The sequence below is a fragment of the Aythya ferina genome (assembly GCF_964211825.1).
Source record: "Aythya ferina genome assembly, chromosome: 1".
In the NCBI taxonomy this organism is placed as follows: domain Eukaryota; kingdom Metazoa; phylum Chordata; class Aves; order Anseriformes; family Anatidae; genus Aythya; species Aythya ferina.
The window spans coordinates 12,128,591-12,147,898 of record NC_140296.1 but is presented as its reverse complement, the minus strand read 5'-3'; the positions used below and the strand labels follow the sequence as shown (position 1 = coordinate 12,147,898).

The window sequence follows — 19,308 nt, the reverse complement described above, 5'->3', positions numbered from 1 at the left end:
CCCATGCCACCCCTGCCCAAGCTGCTGGCTACGGCACCAACAGCCCGTGTATATGTGGAAGGGCTGGGCTGCTCAGGCCACATTCAGTGACTGCTGTCTGCACATCCCAGCAGTGACAAGCTTGCTGCAGTCTGGAAAGAGTTGCTTTCTGATGGGTCTGGGTGTTTCCCATCTCAGTAAACTTGCACAAGCATCACTGATGCCAGGGTAACAACCCACGGTGAGGACAATGCCACAGGGGACAGCGAGCCCCGTTTGCTGGCTTCATACCTCCAGTGCTATTAAACCAAATGCCTTGACAACACTGGCAGTTTGCTGGGGAATCCTGTGATTTGACGTGTTGTTTAAAAGCTCATTCCTGGAATCAGATGATTAACTGAGATTCTTGGCTTTTGCTTAAAAAACAATACAGAGAGAAAATGGAAATGACTGCAGCCACATCTGTTAAAGGCTCCAACATAAGTAGATCTCCATTGTTATGTTGCTCTCCTTCTTCTAAATCTGATGGACTCTTTGCCAGCCTCATGGTATTTGGAGTCACATCTACTGGGTTTGTGACATGTGGGATTGGCAGTTCTTGCCCATTCAAATCTCAACTCCCCACTGAGTATGCCCAGGCAGGAGAGCAGCTTTTTGGGCGAGCCTGGGAGAAAGGGCTGTGCTGGGAGCTCGCAGCAGAGCTACCAGACAGAGTGATTAGGAAACTCTTGCATAAGGGAGAAACAGCAGGGAATCTGTTCCCTTTTTTCTGGGAATAGCTTTGCTCAGGTCAGGGAAGAAGAAAAACAAAGTTAACTAAAATACCGGAGGGGCCTGGAGACACATGGTTAAGCATTTTAGTCCTCTGTGCTTTTCCCTGTAGTGCCAGGTGACAGCAATAACCCCCCGTGATGCTAGCAGGTGGATCGGAGAGTGAAGGAGTTTTGCAGAATCGCCACAGCCCGGGGTGTCCAGCTGCTGTACACAGCACTGCTGGGGAAGAAACGTCTTCCCATCTGGAAGAAATCAGGATGGAAAGTATTTGTGTTAAAAATAAAAAGGATAAAAATAGGAATACAAAGAAAGAGGAAACTTCGTCTTTTGCACAACATGTACAACCCGTGTCCCAGCCACTCGTGCCCTTTAAAGTGTGTGGCATTTGCACCAGGAGTGCGATGCCAGCTTCTGGGGCTGCCCCATGGCTGGGAGGGGCACCCTGAGAGGGCTTCATCCCAGTGGCAAGTGAAGTGACCCCTCAGACGTGTTGCAGCTGTTTCAGTTCAGCTGCGGGGAGAGGACTGGATCTCCCCAGACACTATTCCAGATCTTTGGGAACACCACTGGTTTCTGTGCCACTCCTCCACCTCACTACCAGCCTGAGGCAGCAAAGGATGAGGGCACCGATCCCTATCACCCCTACAAAGAAGCGTGACAGCATTTCAAAGAAACAGAGCAATGTACAACCAACTAACAAAGCCAAAGATGAGGCTAATTGTGAGGTTAGCTGCTTAGCACTGATTTTCTCCATTTCCAGAGCTCAGTTCAGTCATCAGGTAGGTCCCCAGCAGCAGCCTAGGACCCAGGGGAGAATCCAATGGTGGGTTCCTCAGGGCAAATCCTGTCCCAGGGGCTGAGCAGCTCTGGGGTTGTATTTGGATTTTAGATCAGCAGGGACAATCTCAGTAGGTTATTTATAAATAAGTAGCTCCTGCTTGGAGCCAGCTTCTGAGCCTGCCTTCAGGTGAGCCTGCCTAAGGTGAGCTTCTCAGTTTAGGTAGCTATGTTTATATTGACTTGGATTAAGTAACTGTGGTTGTGAAGTCACACTCAGTGTTAATATTGAATTGGGAGCAAATTATTTTCAAGTAGTTAAAGAAACAAGGAACCTTTTGCTTCTATTACTAAACAGAAATAGCATACGTATAAAAATAATGCAAAAACGGCAGAAATATATGATAATTTTTTCTTCAGTTCCAGTCTGAGGGAACTGAACATCATTATGGTGAAATTTCAACAGGAACAGTATATTAAACAGCTGTTACTAAACATAGACTTTTTAAATATGCATGTACATGATTTGTGTTCAAGAGTTTTGAAAGAGCTGGCTGAGAGGTTCTCCAAATTCTTAATGTCACTTTCTATTTAGTCTTGAAACTCCAACGAAGAAAGCTAAAGCCACAACAAAAATTAAAAGAGTAAGTAGGTAATTGATACTGTAATGACCTAATGCAGAGCTCAGCAAAAATACTGGGGAGCTAATATAGCCTATATAATAAAGGATTTAGGAAGGGAATATAATTGATGTCAGGCCTTGTGGATTTATGTAAAAGACATCTTTTCAAAGTAGCATGTTTTTTTGTTTTTTGTTTTTTTTTTAATGAAGGCAAAACTTTGGATGATGAAGGTAATAGTTGTTTGGGTAGTGTGCTTTAAGCATCTGACTTGGTACTGTGTATTTTGATTAAAACAAAAACAAAAACAAAAAGAATGATACAAAATTAACATGGCACATAAGGAAATGGCTGGTAGGTCTCCAAATATCACTGCAAACAGGCTGTGTGATTACAGCCGAAAGGGCAGTCTGAGGTCATGCTGAACAAGAAAAAATGAGCTTACTTTACATCCATGTTGGAGTTGTGCAAGAGCCATTAAATACTGTGGGTAGCTGTGATGTACAGCCTTGAAATCAAATGCTGAAAACTGGCAAGTTCTGAAAAGAGCTAAGAATGAGTGAAGGACTGAGAAACATGCCACACATTGAGACTGATGTATCTGGAGAATGCTGCAGACAGCCACAGTCTTTAAGCACCTGCACAGTAAGAAGGGTTTGGTGACGGACTGAGTGATAAAAATAATCAAACAGACTAATAGGTAATTAGATTGGATGATGAAGTTGAAGTTAGTCAAATTCAGCCTGGGTTTGTGGTATAAGGAGAACTAAGGCAGTGTCCCACAAAATTGCAACTATCTGCTGTATAGAAAATAGCAAAGCTCCAGCTCTGTATGTAGTTAAACCTCCTCCGTCCCTCCTCTGGAAGAGGCTCGTGGAATTACTGAAATGTGAAGACAACTTGGTGGCAAGCCCCATTTGTCAGCTTTTCCCACACTTTGGGAACCAGCTCAGCATTTAGCTCATACAGCACCACGTAGCAAAGAATTCCTCAGCTGACCCACATGTTGTGTGAAGAATTATCTCCTTTTGTTTGCCTTGAATTTGACTTCTAGCAGCACTTCTTGTAGGATTTTGTGGTCAAGAAGGCCAGCGGCATCCTGGCTTGTACTAGGAATAGTGTAGCCAGCAGGACAAGGATGTGATTGTCCCCCTGTATTCTGCTCTGGTGAGGCCACACCTTGAGTACTGTGTTCAGTTTTGGGCCCCTCACTACAAGAAGGACATTGAGGCCCTGGAGCGTGTCCACAGCAGGGCTACGAAGCTGGTGAAGGGCCTGGAGCACAAGTCTTGTGAGGAGAGGCTGAGGGAACTGGGAGGGTTTGGTCTGGGGAAGAGGAGGCTCAGGGCAGACCTCATTGCTCTCTACAGCTACCTGAAAGGAAGCTGTGGGGAGCTGGCGGTCAGCCTCTTCTCACAGGTAACCAGTGATAGGACTAGAGGGAATGGCCTCAAGTTGAGCCAGGGGAGGTTCAGGTTGGAAATGAGGAGACATTTCTGCTCAGAAAGAGCAGTCAGGCATTCGATCGGGTTGCGCAGGGAGGTGGTGGAGTCACCGTCCCTGGGGGTGTTCAAGGAAAGGTTTTAGGTGGTGCTTGGGGACATGGTTCAGTGGGTGACATTGGTGGTAGGAGGATGGTTGGACCAGATGATTTTGAAGATCTCTTCCAACCTTAATGATTCTGTGATTCTAAAGGAATTTAAGCTGTGAAGCAGGTGGTCGTATGGAGAGGGGGATTCTCCAAAGTGACATCTAGATCCAGATCTACATCTACATCTAGAAAATGTTTGGTCTTCTTCAACCAGACCGTGAGGCCTGGGATTAATTCAGACCCTTGAAGTGCATAAGCAATCTGCCAAGATTGCACAAATGACTTACTGTAGCCTTAAAACAGATACTACATAGCTGCACATTTGCCACAGAAGTGAGCTTGTGTTGCGGTTTGGTGGCTGAAGAGAAAGGAAACCTCTCTTCTTGTGTTTTGCTGGTAGAGGAAGATCCTCCACTGGGCAGCACTGGCCACAAAACATAGATAAGTGGTACTGCTGACTCATAGTTCCAGCTTGCTGATGCACAAAATATGATGTTTATGTGCAGAAAATGCTTCAGAGCAAGGTATCTTGTTCAAGACATTCTGAATTTTTAACCTGTAGGGATTTGAATGGCACCATGCATCAATGCACTGTTTGTTTTAACACTTCTGTTTTCTTCTTTCCAGGTGGCTCACCAGCTGTGAGCATGAGCTCCAGCATGTCCTTATCAAACCCAATTTCAACACATAGCATCATGCCCCAGAACTCCAGCCTCATGTCCACCCCTGCTGGGACCCGGATGCCTTCTGTCCCTGCCGCCCGGAGTATGGGCTGCTACGGGAACCTTCCCTGCAACCAACCGAGCGCATACAACGTGACTTCAGGAATGAACCAAATGCAGCCACACAGAAACCAAAATCAAGTCCTGCCCAGTCAGAACAACCCCCTGATGTCTCGACAGCAAACCATGACGCAGGGGAACAACGTAGCTACTTTTGGGACTGGGTCGGTGGTCAACTCGCAGCAAGCGAGACCCAGTTTGAACCACGGAGCCACGGGTATCCCCGTGCAGAGACCGGCCAATGTGATGATCACAGCTACTGCCACTGCTCAGAACTGGGCCCCGCAAGAAGCTGCTGTGAAGCAGCAGGACACGCTGAAACCCGCAGGGGTCCGTTTCCCCACGGGCACTCCGTACCCCAACCAGTCTTTGCAACGCAACATGGGCAACCCCCATTTTCCTCAGCGTGCGTTGGCACCTCCTAATCAGTTAACAGCAGGAGTCCAAATGAGGCCTCCCCTAAACCAAATGCACCAGACTCTAAATGGACAATCAGCTGGTTCACTACGAGGCCTAAGCATAAGACCTAACCAGCTCAGAGGACAGACTGTGCCTACCCTGAATCAGCCAGGAACGAGCATGACACCGCCATCATCTCTGCCGTCTACCAGTTTCACGTCTACCAACCAAAACTCTCGGGCTTACCAGGGAGGCGACCATGGTAATGACCTAGCGTTTGACTTTCTGAACCAGCAGGGTGACAGTATAGGGCCTGCGCTCAACAGTGACTCAGACTTTATAGATTCTTTACTGAAAACGGAACCTGGTAACGATGACTGGATGAAAGACATCAACCTTGATGAAATTTTGGGGAACCACTCGTAAGTGACAGTACTGAGGGTGAAACCGATGAAGAAGCAGTAAGGACATTAGCTTTTTCTTTAGATGCCAACAATCTGCTTTATTAATTTACACTCCAGTAACTGGGCTGTCCTTTAAAATACCACATAGGGCGATTGCCCTGGTTGAAGAGTTGCTCAAGAAACAACACTGATGTCTCCCCCGATCAAATGATAATGTAAGTGATATTCACGCCTGCCACAAAGGAGTGAGAACACGTGAAGGGTCTGTTCCCCATGCTGGTGCCCAGTGCATGGTAAACACATCAGCTCATCTCGTGGGTGCTGTGTGGCAAAATGCGTTTAACTTCCTGCAAATGCAAGCCCCAGACAGTGGTATGGGCTGTGAGACATCATTTTTGTGGGTGCAAGTAACAGCCCAAGTGGTCCAGAGCTCTTCAGTCACTGTCTTCACAGCCCTTAACTGCCCTGGGACTCCTCAGCCCTGACAGGATCAGGCCCCGTGTAAATCTCATTGTGTTGCAAAAAACTGTTTACTTCTACGTAATACAAACCCACATTTGTGTTTCCAATTTTTTTGTTTTAAACCCTCTGTGTTTTGTACCACATGAAATGGTAAGTGGTCCTGTCCAAGGAGAGAAGGAAGCCGATCGTGTGACAGACATCAGTGCGTAACTCGGTGTGCTCTAGTTTTTGTTGTCTGCCTTTCTCCAGCACTTGCAGCCGGTACCAGAGGAGGCTGCCCTCCTGTCAGCAGCACAACCACGTGTGGCATTGAGGGAAAAATGAGAAGAACGATGCCAAAGCTCAGAAGCCTTGCTTTGCCACCTTGCCCTACCCCAGGAATACTAGTGACTTAATGGACAAATTAAACGAGAAAGGTGCTTGTGATTTGACCCTCAGAGGCTACTTTCCCGGTCCAGCTTAGAGGAGGGCAAATACACACTGCTAAGCCACAGCAGCTATCCTCATTTTCATCTTAACCCATGGCATGTGTCAGGTAGCTCAGCCCAGTCCTCTTCTATTAGAAAGGCTCATCCCTGCAGAAATGCCAGTCCTGCTGTCTGGGGAGAGGCTCACATCTTGATTGCACAGCATTTTGGCTTCATCCCACTTTCTGTAGCTCTCCTTTTTTACATGGGGGGAGTTGAAAAGGGTCCACCAGTGGCCCAGGTCACCACAGTCTCCTTGAGCACAGCATGCGTATGACACCCCTCACACACGTGCGACACATCAGCTGTAACCACCGGGGTTACTTGTGGTATCCACTCAGCCTCATCCATGCTTGTAAATGAAACTGTTTGGGTGATATATTTCTGTCAGTCATCTGTTCTGGATTTTGGGATGGCCCAGTTAGCGTTGCGTTGAGCGATTTCTGTGCGTTAGGGAGTTAACCTGGGCCATGGAGATTTTGTAGCCACTTTGCCTTGGAAGCTAACAGAGCAGAGTAGTAAGGATATGGGTTGTTACACACCACTTGACCTCACTGCTAGACAATATTCCTGACTGTGTTAGATTTTCTTCTACAGGCTTGTTAGCAAGGACATCAGAAGGAGGTCCTATGTCACTATAATACAGCTCCACCGTGAGTCTGACAGGAGAATTCATAGATGGGAACAGATCTTGCAATCCAAATGAAAATGCAGTTCTTTAAAATGATGTGGTGAGACGTGTTTCACAGCCTCCTCTGGATTAGCTAAAACTAGATGTGGCAAAGGAAGACAATGCCTACGTTCACATGCCGCAGCGCCAAGAGGCAGCGCTCTGCCCCATGCAAGTGCTTTATTCGTCCTTGTTAGTGGCAGAGGGATGAGAAGACTATCTGACAGTAGCCTCTGCACTTAACTGACCTAGTTCTCAAGAGAGGTTTTAATAAGGCTTTTCTAGTCGTTTTGCTTTGCCATTTCACGTGGGCACAATTTTTTTGTGATGCTTCAAGCACAGTCACACGCACAAGTGCCAGCACCTCCGGGAAAGGTGTAACATGGGCATTTAGTTAGACTTACCGGTTGAGGTGGGCTGGTCCGTGATGCTGCTCATTCCCAGACATGTTGTTCACAAGAAGGATGAGAAACCATGCTGAAGAGTCCCTTCTGCCCCAGCTAGTGATGGTTGCACAACCCTGCATTGCACAATGGCTCAGCTGCCCAGAAAGCTGCCTTTTCTCCCCAGTTTTCACTGGAGCGTGTGCAGCCCCTTTGATATGCCAGTACAAATTTTTCCAACTCTTCAAGCAGCTTTTCAGCTCAGGCCACTGGCGACCCACGTCAGTTTGGGATGATACAGATGCAGTCTAACAAACGTGTCCTCTATAAATTTGTGCAAAACTAGGCTTGAAATAATAGCTACAGGAGTTTAACGTGGAAGGAAGATCAGCTCATCTGTCTTGTGCACAGGCACACCACCCCATGAGCTGTGACTGCCGAATTTCTCGTACGAACAGACAACTGCAATGCTACTAAGGCTGAGGCTGAGTTATTCTCATCATGAGCACTGAGCACGGTAGGCTGGTAATGTCAGCTACTCTCACATGCCATCGAGAAAACCACCACTGGTTTCTCTACTAAGACCAGATTGTTTTCCAGATCCTCAAATGATGTAAAATAAATTGTTCAGACGAGGTCCCAAGCCTTCAAGCTGTCGTCCAGTGCTGGATTCAATGCTGAGCTTTGTCCTGTTGGCCTTACCCTACAGTGGAAAAGGCACTGGGCTGTCAGGGCCATGCCCAGGATCACAATGTCATTCTGTCTTATTAAACTTAACAAGGTAGAGGCCATTTGCAGTCCTATAAAGATGCCTGATACATTTCAAACGTGAGCTTTTGAAAGACACTTTGAACCAAAACTTGAATCCGGTATCATTTCTTCAGAACACCCGTGTCTGAACAGAGTTAGCGTCCTTGTTTCTCTTTCTTTGCAATGGCTAAGTGCACTACCCTTATAGTCTATTTTTCATCATCAACCGGGCACTCTTCGCAGTATTGGGTTGTAAATATAAAGAATTATTTGTTTTGTAAACTTTTGTAAAAAAAAAAAACAAAAACGAAAACAAAAACAAAAAGTAATAATATTTTGGTAGGAATAATAAAATCATATTATTTGGGTTATATTTATACATATGTGAAATAAATATACTATCAAAAGTTGTATTTTATACAAAAAGTCAATGGTTACCTTTTGTATTCTATATACAAAGTTTTGTATGATACGATTGTTTATTTTTATCTGCAGACTTCAACTTTGGATTTTGGGGGAGGGCAGAATGGGATCATGGTGAAATAGCTGGGCCTGACCCCAAGCTCACTGAAACCAATGGAGTCTTTCCATTGCCTTCACAGGGCTTTGAATCAAGCCTTTAAATCAACTTCAGATATATTTGAAATCTGAAGCTCTCTGGAAACCTCAACATGAAAACATTCCAGGTTTCAAATTTTTTTCCCTGAAAAAGGCTTTTATTATTATTATTGTTGATGTTGTTGTTGTAACTCTCGGGAGGCAGGTGGGACCTATGTAACTGTCATGTCCTTGTTGCATGTATGTCTGCTTTATATTTTCCCCATATTATAAACCAGTGTTCGCTATACAGACTGAAAAGAGAAGTTGCTGTACAGAAATGTTTGTGTTTATGCATTTTTACATGTGGCTGTATATACCTCCTAGTACTATGCAGTGACACTTATTTGACTCCATTTATTTTTCACCTAAACATGAATAGTATGTTTTTCAGTAGCTATCAAAACTCTGCCAAGTAAATCAATCAAAATTATCCCAAGTGTCTCTTTTCTTAATGTGAATTTTAAAATTGATGTCTGTTTAGTCAACTGCTTGTTCGCCTGGGTAAATTAAAATTACAGTGCTATTTTAGGAGGGGGTGAGGAAAATGTGCATCTGGCAGCTTCTGGGAGTTCTCCCTGCCTCTTAGCAAGAGAGCTGGGATTTTTTTCTACTGCCTGGAGCCCTGGTTTCCTTACCAGCACGGGTTAACAAACAACACATGGGTGTTTTTGCTCCTGGAGTATCGGTTGGTGTAGTCTTGCAGCACAGCAGTTTGCATATATGCTCCTAAAGCCCTGCAGTAGCAACGAGCTTGCAAGTATCTATCGATCCAGACCATTCACGTGTGACATGATCCAACATTTTAATTGCTCTCTTCAAGCCGTTAACCGAGGATGTGAAACCTAGCTTGTGCATCACCTGAGACACACTGCAAAACAGCCCTGAGGAAGGGATTTCTCATCCATCCAGAGGCTTTCCTCACTAACTGGGCTCCATCTCCAAGCGGCTGGAGGTGAGGCAAGAGGCTGCTGGGGAGGGATGCTGGCATTTCCCTTGTACCCTGTCCCGCATCTCCTGTGGCTCTCTCCTTGCTTCAACAGCTCCAGTGCAGGTGGCAGACAGTGAGCAGGGAGCCTGGGCTTGCACCCAGAGTGGGAAATAGGGCATGGTCCTGCTCATCTGAGAGAAGCCTGAAATGGGTCGGGAGACATAACCTAAAGGTGCCTCTTGGTCTACCCCAGCTGTAAAGGCAGCCAGACAACTACTTCAGACACCTACCCTGGAGCCACATCTGCTTGGATGAAGCCTCCCTGGAGAAAGTAGCAGGGGCAGGACAGATGGAGGGCAGCAGCCTCCTATTTACATGGCTTGGTGCAGGGTGGTTCCTGCCAGCACGCTGGGGATGCTGACAGGGAGGAGAGCACCAGCACCTCGTCCCTTGTGCCCTGCCCTGAATAAGGACAGGGATGGTGGGGTGGGGAAGCCTCAGGCAGGGCTGCTGCTTGGCTGAAAAAGCTATTTCTACATTACTAAGCTAAAAAACATCCAGGGGGCCATCCCAAGCCCTGGAGCACGGTTGTCTGTGCAACCAGCCTCTGAGGGTCCCCAGCAGTGCCAAGGTGCAATGACCCAAGCAGGTCCCACGTCCACCACCAGGAACTATTCTCCCTGTGGATGCAGCCTCCCTCCTCTGAGAGATAAGAGGGTGTGATAACATGGTCACGAGACACCCTGTGCTCTGTAGTTGCAATGCTAGAGAATGTCCCCAGACAGATTTTATAAGCCTGGGCAGATGTGGCCACACGGAGGGGCTGGGGGACAGGGATGGCAGTGAACATTTTCCCTGCCTGGCCATTTACACGACAGCGGGAACCACACCAGCTCTGGGTGTTGATGTTCTCATCGCTGTCACGTAGTTCCAAGGCTGGATTCGCTTCTTCCTCATCCCCAGGTCCAGCAGTGGCAGAGCCTGGCGGGGGCTCCGAGAGCTGCGTGGCTCGCAGCCGAGCGGCTCCGCTGGCGTGCGACTGCAGCCCTCGCTCCCCAGACGCGGCGTGCATTCCTCTGCACGGCTTGAGACAACAAAGATGCACTATCTGCGTGTTTTGGAGGGCTGCCTGCGATGTTTTTCCTCTGGCTGACTGGTCTGCCTTGTTCTGTGGACACAGTAACTCTTTTATTCTACGTGCCCGTGAGCATTAGGAAAATCCTGCGGTACTGCTCAGCTTTTGGGTGAAATGCTGAGTGTAGGGGCATCCGCGAAGCTCGTGCTAAAGTTAGCAAAATCTGTCCCTCGGTATCAATTTGACTTGAAGGAAAAGGTTCCTGGTGATAGCGAAGGTCAATGAACATCACGTAAGGGCAGTTATGTTGGTGTGACATGGTGAGAATAAAACCAGGGAACCCGTTCAAACTGCCTTTTGTGCTGACCTGGTCTCTAAGTACAACAGGGAAGTTCAACTCCAAATGCAAAACTACTCCAGCAGCTAATCTGCTAAATTAGTGTCCGAAGCACCCTAAGCTCAGGGTATGAGCTGACTGAGAAATCCTTATCAGGAATTATCACACAGAATCACAGAATTTCTAGGTTGGAAGAGACCTCAAGATCATCGAGTCCAACCTCTGACCTAACGCTAGCAGTCCCCACTAAACCATATCCCTAAGCTCTACATCTAAACGTCTTTTGAAGACTTTCAGGGATGGTGACTCCACCACTTCCCTGGGCAGCCTGTTCCAATGTCTAAATTATTAATTATTAAATGTTCCAATTATCACATTATTGTGTGAGGATCTGGTTTGGAAAGCTCCTTCTCGCAGGAGTAGCCCATAGGGTTCGTTCCACGCACTGATCTCATGACAAATGACTGGGCACACAAGGGAGTCAGGTCAGTGTATGAATGTAATTCATGTATGAATGTAATTTCCATCATCGAAAAGCATCTTTCTCTAGGGAAGGCATATTTGAGCAAGTTGGCTGCATCTCTTTAACTTTATTTTAGAAGGAATTTGATAAATTTTCCAAGAGCATAGTTTTTAAGAAGAGAAATGTGTCCAAATGCACCTGGCGTGTTATTCTGATCCATCAAACTCACCAGGAAATTTAAGGTAAATAGTGAGGAATGTCTAAGAACAAACCCATTGGCCCAAAACATCCCTTTACGAATCTGCACATGAACCTGGCCAAGGATGGTCTATTGCTTTTTTTGAGTTCCTTTTACTCAAAAGGACAATGATTTTTTTTCCATGTTTCACCATATAATCTGCCAGCTTCTTACATACAGATACCAACAGATCATCAACCTTCTTGTAGAAAACGACCAGAGTGTTTCAAGAGGGTTACGAGGAGAGACTTTTAAATGCTGGAAAAGAAGCAAACAGTTAAAAAAAAAAAAAAAAAAAAAAAAAAAAAAGCCATCCCAGAGAACATTTCATTACTTTCTCAACATTGAATACAGTCTTCCTGCAAGTGACTAAAGCACACAAAACAGTACAAAACCCCAGAAATCTCCTTTTGTTATACCATTTTTAAAAGCCTCGACACTGGCCTATTTTGGTTTTCTTTTTCATTTTTCTTTTCAATTTTTTTTTTTTTTTAATGAAACAGTGTCCTTTTAGCACACTTTTCTGTGCCCCTAAACCTCTCACTATATCAGTCCCAGCTTGCAGTAAGCGAGGGCAGGGAATAAAGACAAAACTCCCGATAGCCACCAGCACCACGACACCGCATAGCCGTGCATCTGGATGGAAGATTAGCTGCAGAAATGTGACTTTATATGAAGCTAGCCAAGCTGTTGTCAGGTAGTGCCTAAAGACCTGGACTAAATGTCTTCCTGGGTCCTCACGGGAAGGCAGTAAAACCATGGAAAACAAGCAGGAAGTTTTCATGTTGAGGAAGAAATGGAAAAGAATCAGTAAAGGCAGTTTTCTGGGGCTCAAGTCAATGAATACTCACAAATTCACAAATACATCAGCCTCCAACCCTGTAGCACAGTTATTTGAACCCCTCTCTGCTCCCGTGTCATAAAAACACCGCAGGAGGCCTGAGAGACATTTGTCCCGATGGTCTTGCCTGCTCCATCAGTCTTTTTCTTGGGGGATGAAGTTAAGGAAATCTTCCATTTGAGCCCCTTTCCTGGAGAGAAGAGTTTTTATTCTCTGCTTGCCCTTTTGTGCTAAGGTTCCCAAGGCATGCTGGCTAATCGCTGCAATGATCAGAGGGCCATCGAGAGACCCCAAATCCAGCCCTGAGCATGGCTAAGCTGACGTCTTTATTCGCTTCACGAGACCAAACCGGAGGAGTTTGCGTGCGGATTAGATATCTGCAATTCAATCCAGATGATCGCTTTCTTATGGAAAACCATCCCTCTGCGTGCCACCCAGAAAGACAGCCACCGTGGGACGGAGCATCCCAGGCTTCTGTTCCGCCCCAGCAGAGGCTGCAAGCTTTAAAGGCAGAGCTAGAAGAAGACGTACAGCTGGTAAAAGGGGCAGGCTTACAAACGTGTGAGTGCCATGTGCTTGTAAGGGTGTTTAAAGGATTAGGGGAGAATTAAATGTTTGTCTGTCTTTGTTGTTCAGCACGGCTTCAAAGCTGGGAGACGGTACTAAAGGAGATGTTTCCCCTATTACAATACGGGAAGGGGACTCCCAAAAATAATAGCCGGAAAATGCAGGTGTGATCTAACAGATTTATACACAAATGCTGGATGATTCTGGTCAGATGGGGGAAGAACACACTGTTAACATGCATTAATAATTTAAAAACCAGTGAATAAGTGACACTTATTCACAAAGTGACACTTGCCGTGGCCAACCCTAGGAGCTGTTCTCTTGGGTAGGATGGGGTGGGCAGCTGGGGGTGGTCGCCAGCTCAGCTGCTGCTGATAAATCTGCCTCCTATCTGCAATCAGAGCTCTTAAATCCCAACACAGTGAGCAGGCGCCACCACTGCTTCCTCTGCAACCTTTTAGGAAAAAGAAAAGAAAAAATAAGATATGTTTCTCAGACAGAAACATAGGTGGTGAGGCTTGCAGGTCAGCACCTGCTGTTAAGGGTTCAAATAAATCAGTGCCTCAGCTTGCAAAGGGAGGGATGGGGAGTGTCTACAGGAGGACAGACATCCTTCTCAGATAGGTTATAACATCAAATCAGATTTTTACTGAACTGAGAAACTCACAGCTCCGGGAATGGGGCTAAAGTGGTCTTAAGACACCATGGCATGTTCCTGATACTGAGCTGTTCTGCGTAGATTAGGTCACTTTGGGGACTTGGGATAAATCGTGGCACGCAGCCGACAGGAATTGCCCTCTGGACACCATGGCTCTGCCTGGGGCAGCCCCGTGCTGCGGCTGCTCCTTGCACTGGGCCTTGGTCTCTCATCATCTCAAAACACCAGGGCCAGTGCTTCCGAAAGCACCCTTAGAAGGCAGACCGATGGCTGCTTTCTGCATGAGAGAACAGCTCTTCCAGCTGAATTTGGGGCTTTTGTGGATCCTTTTTCACTGCTCTTATTCTTTTCTTCATTATGGAAGGAGCGGAGCAAAGGTGGGAAGCTCGCTCATTAGATCTTTTCCCTCTCCTGCTTCAGCCTATCTTTCTGAAAGGTGTTACCACTAAAATGGTTATTTTGAACTGGTAGCAATTGATATTATCCTTGGGGAATAAAGGAAAATTCACTGCAGCAGCAAATACTCATTCTGAGCAAAGGCAGGCCATGTTCCCTGAGCTGCCCATCACCTAGACGTGTTACTTGTGGCTTCACTGGCCCAACAGTGAAGAAAATACCTTTTTTTTCATCTTCACTGCAACCGTAGGATAAGTTAAAAATGTGTTAGGTTTTGTGTTTGGTTGAATCAGAGTGGGAATGTGCTCTACAGAATATTACCCAAGCATTTTTACAACAGGCGCTGAACTAGTGGATATTCAGGCGATTGAGCAAGATACTGATACAGCCAAAGGCTTTAAATCTTGTCCATGAAGAGTGGAACAAGGCCGTTTCTCTCTTCCTTCTTTATCTTTCTAAACCTGAATGAACCTCTCTTACAGGGGACGCTGGCTCACCCCACATTAAGGTTACTCAGTGCTTTCCTTTTCAAAGGGTTCTCAGGAGCGTTTCTCTAGGAAGGGATCACACCCCCGCTTGTTGGAAGCAGCTATTTGATATCTGGTGTGGGCAATGCCCTCGGGGCAAAGGAGTAGCTTCACCCTGGGAAGTTCCCCTCTGCTTCAGCCGGGACATTTAATGCTAAACCTCTGTTCTTTCACTTTTCTCAATTTCCTCACGCTGGAAAAAATTAAAAAAATAAAAAATCTGGCAATGTGCCTGAGTGACTGAAGCCTCTGAGGGAGCCGTGAGGCACGCTGGCAGTTCATGCTGGGGCTCATTCTGGATTCCTGCTGGTTTCAGGCGCTGCCAACCCCACGAGCACCTCTGCTCTCTGCCGCTCGCTGCTTTCGTAGCAGTGCTGGCCAAAGCAAACGTGTCCCAGCCAAAGCATCAGACTCCGGGCTGTCTCCACTCACGAACCATCAGAGCTCATCTATCAGCACGCTGAGGATGGGCTGAACCCGTTGGCACAGCAGCAACACAAATTGCCTGCAGACACTGCCGAGGCACAGGAGCAACCACAGCTGGCAGCCGGAGAGCTGTGCTTTGTGTCACAGCCCAGCCACGGCACCCCGAGGCCCCACGGATGGACCAAGGGGAACAGGGCAGGGGCTGGAATTGCTAAGAAATATTGCCTTGGGCTTCTTTCTTCTCCCTCCCCAGTGGTGCCACCAGATCCAGCACCAGAACTGACTCCTCATCCTTCCCCTTCCCCATTGGGAGCTGCTCTCAGGGCTGGGAGGTGAGGGCATCGCCTCCCTCTCATCAGCTCCCCATCAGCAGCACACGTCCCTCCCAGCCTCCCAGGCCCTGGGCATTCAAGGGCAGCAAAGAGGACACTGGATTGCACTTTTCCTCCTCATCCTCTGAACCAAACAGATGCAGTGATCATTTTCAAACATCCCAGACCCCAAACCCACAGACATACATGGAGAAATGAGGTGTCAGGACCGTCAGTCTGTGAGCTACAGTGCTGCACACCTGGGGCCACTAGCTGCAGAGGATGGTAAGGTGACTTATTACACCCATGTAGACAATTGATGCTTAGTTTTGGCCTTCAGAAATTACAGCGTGTCAGCACTGTGTTAGTGCCTTGCTCTTTGGGGTACAAGCAGTTGCCATCCTGTTGCTGGAATAAGGCCAGAAATGGCATATTTGGAGTCGCTTGTGAAACCTGAGTTCAGCCGATGCTTATGTGCAGCCCTTACAACCCATTTTAGTTACACAGCCCCGTTGTGCTTTTCTTCCTCTTGAATCTCCACTGAATCCAGAGCACAGATGGGATGTCTGCATGGCACCCCTTCAGGTTACATGTACATGGGGAGATTAAAGCCAAGCACTTCCCAACTTTTGGTACATGAGGCTTTGTAGCCTAAATGTTTCTTCCATGCTTTCATGTGTTGAATGCAGCACAGATTTGACTACAAAAAAAGTGGCAAGGTAGGCACAAGCTGGCTGCTACCCAGCTCAGCCTTATCTTTAGCTAATCAAACAACACACGGCAAGGACAATTAAGAACACCCTGCGCTGGTCAGTGTTTCCTGTGCTAATAGGAACAGCCTGAGATGGCTTGTAGGCTCATTTCTATTTTGGGGGATACTCCAGACCTGCTGTTACTAAGGGTGGCCCACGAGGCAGGTATTTTCATGGCACAAAAGGATGGGTATGCCGTGCACATCTGGAGGCACAGGGGCGTCTGACAAGGCACAGCTCAGCGGCACTGTGCCAGAGGCTGGGTAGGGTGCAGGGACCTGGTGCAGCCCCATCCCTGGCTGGAAATGGAAATCAGCTCTTTCCCTCGCTGCACCCAGTGTGCCCTCGCTACCTTCCTGAGGGTTTTCCACAGCTCACCCAGCGCAGAGAGGTTAGCAACACAGAGCAGATATTCCAACACCTCTCGAATACTTCACTTTTATTGCGCTCGCTGCTAAGCCTGCAGCTTGCCAGCCCTTTCATCACCAGAGCTGCACAGCCTATTGCTTCTAAAAGAAAGCCAGGCAACTGTACGAGCCTTCCATGTGGAAATCTGAGTCATCAAGGTAAATAAAAGGAATTAATTCCTACTTCATTTTAGATTCTACATGCGTCCTTCTTGCTTTTAATATCATTTCCAGATCTTGCCATCATCATTTTGCTGTTTTATTAAAACAATAACACAAACGCACATTTTCCTTAATAGGAAGAGAAACGTGAATGAGATAAAATCAAGAATTCTTAACCATTTCCCTAATTGTAGCTATTAAATACACCAGTTGTAGATTAAGATCTCACTCTGAGAAATCTGTGCACACACACACAACCTAGAGACAGTACTACTTCAGATAACGCAGGCATAAAATTACCGGTATTTAAAATGAATGCCTGAAAATTGGTGTATCAGGATTATCAAATAGATTAAAGATTTGTGGTCCAGGAGGTACAGAGACTCTCGCCCTGCATATGAACACCTATTACTGTTAATCTTAATGAGAATGCTCTGTGCAGATGCTGTGATCTCCGAAAATCACTCTCCTAATGGTTGATAATGTTAAAAAAAATGTTGCCTAAACGTCCTTCTGTCCTGCCTGATCACCCTACCAGTTCTGGAAATGCACTTATTTCCAGCAGTGGTGGTTTAACAAGTGCCAGAGCTTTCAAATTTAACTCCTGTGAGTTATTCTTACTTAGCCTTTGCCAGACTGGAGACCATTACACAGATGGCAAGGAGCTGCTGAAGTGTTGCAGCCCAAACCTGTAGACAGCCAGACAGCTGCCGTGATGTATTTAGTCCTACAGGAAGAAAGCTACAATACCACTTTATTCAAAGTGACATTAAAAATTGATCTCCTAAAACGACGCTGTGTTTCGCAGTGCGTGATGGAGGTCCCATCCCGAGAGCCCCCGGAAAGCAGCACGCAGCTGGTGAGCCAGCCTCCTGCGCCCCACAACGGGGTGTCTGCACCTCCGGGCTCCAGTCTGCGACAGCACCCAAGCACCTCCCTCGCCAGCCTGGGACTGGACTGCTGCTGCTTAGCCACAAGCAAACGCACGCTGCACTGTGCTGCAATAAATCAGTGTCTGCAGATGCCATTAAAAATTAAAAGCATAAGGCAGTTAAAAGGCGGGTGAAGTGCCCGGCTCCAGGCAGAGGGCCGTACGCACTGAGCGCACGTTGGAACGGGTCCTGACACAGCCATTAGCCCGTCTGATATGTGATGTCTCGCTGCGAGCTGGTGGGGGGGGTGACAGCGAGAAACCGCTCCCCAGGCTGAGCAGCAAGGGGGATAAATACTCAGCCTGTCAGCCTCTGGAAACGGGCAGCAAGGTATCGCATGCAGGAGTAGGCTTCTGCACAGATCTCCACACCTGGAGCACCCCGTACATGTGCACAGCTACATAAAAAAGGCATCAACTGACAAAATAATAATAATAACAATAATATTGTTGATAATAATAATAATAATGGTGGTGATGATGATGTGTCAGAGGTCCCTTGATCATTAGCTTCTGCTTCTGTCAGGCGTGTGGGCTGCAAGGCAGAAGCACGCTCTGGGGGTCATCACAATCCAGTAAGGAAGCACACCATGGGTGAGGCAGGGCAACCACTCTGATCAGGATAACCTCAGGAACAGTGATCCCGGAGGCATGGTGACAACCGAAGTGTGGCCATAAGCCCCTCTCTGGGTTTCGATGAGATTCCAGCTTTGACGGCGCAGGCACCGTGCATCAGCAGGGCCAAATCTGTGCATGTGCCCCATGACCAGCTTGTAACAGATGTTCTTGCAACCACAAGCAGCTCTAGCTCCAAATCGCAGCCGCAGCATGTTGTTCTCCATCAGCCTCTCTCTGTGTGTGCCAAAGCTCTTGCTGTTTCTGACCTCACACTCTATCAGCTGATGGGGCTCGACAAAAGGAACACATGGCACCTCCAACATGCTCTGGTGATCATACATCACCGTGGGATCCAGCCAGCGACAATCTGCCCTTCCCAAGGCACTGAGAATCTTTTATCAGCTGCCCACTGCCCTTAAGCTGTACATCAAGGAGACAAGGAACCGTAATAAATCTGAGAGCCATTTTAATGAATCAAAGGGAGAGACGAGGGTGTCTCTGGTTGTGTGGTTTTCAGAACAATTATGGGATTGAGTCATGCTCCAGATTTGTTGGACCCACTGATGTGGACTACTGGAGAAGAAGGCACAGTGTGTGAAGCTGCTACTGCCATGAATTATTTAGTGTTGGTTAACAGGGCACAGGCAGGGGTAGAGGAATGCATGAGTAGCATGGGGAAGATATGGGAGATCCACAGAGCTCCATCAGGGAGAGCAAGATTTGGACTGGATATGATTTTAACATTGGAGTAAAGGAGACAAGGGCACCATTTTCAAAAGGGATTAGGGCACCCGTCCCTTATTATTTACCAGGCTTTCAGATAACTGTGTTGGGTTGTGTGATGGGGAGAAGGGAGAGAGAAGGGAATGCCTGATGAGCTGTACCATGCAAGGGCAGGTTATGACAAAGATTGCAGTGGGAAATGCTTTCTTAGAGTCGATTCAGCACATGGTCCTGCCTCACGATGCACCCTTTGACCAGTGCAGAAGCATGACTCCTCTGCTCCAGCCCCC

At 47.1% G+C, this 19,308-nt stretch overlaps 1 protein-coding gene across 1 annotated transcript in view; it reads left to right on the top strand.

Annotated features, from left to right (window-relative positions):
* The window catches only part of MAML2 (mastermind like transcriptional coactivator 2), a 208,686-nt gene extending 199,598 nt beyond the window's left edge, over nucleotides 1–9,088 (top strand). Inside the window, exon 5 of the mRNA XM_084504130.1 lies at nucleotides 4,369–9,088. Within this exon, the coding sequence (XP_084360256.1) occupies nucleotides 4,369–5,348 (980 nt within the window). The 3' untranslated portion in view covers nucleotides 5,349–9,088. The remainder of the gene's footprint in view (nucleotides 1–4,368) is intronic.
* The last annotated feature ends 10,220 nt before the right edge of the window (nucleotides 9,089–19,308 follow it).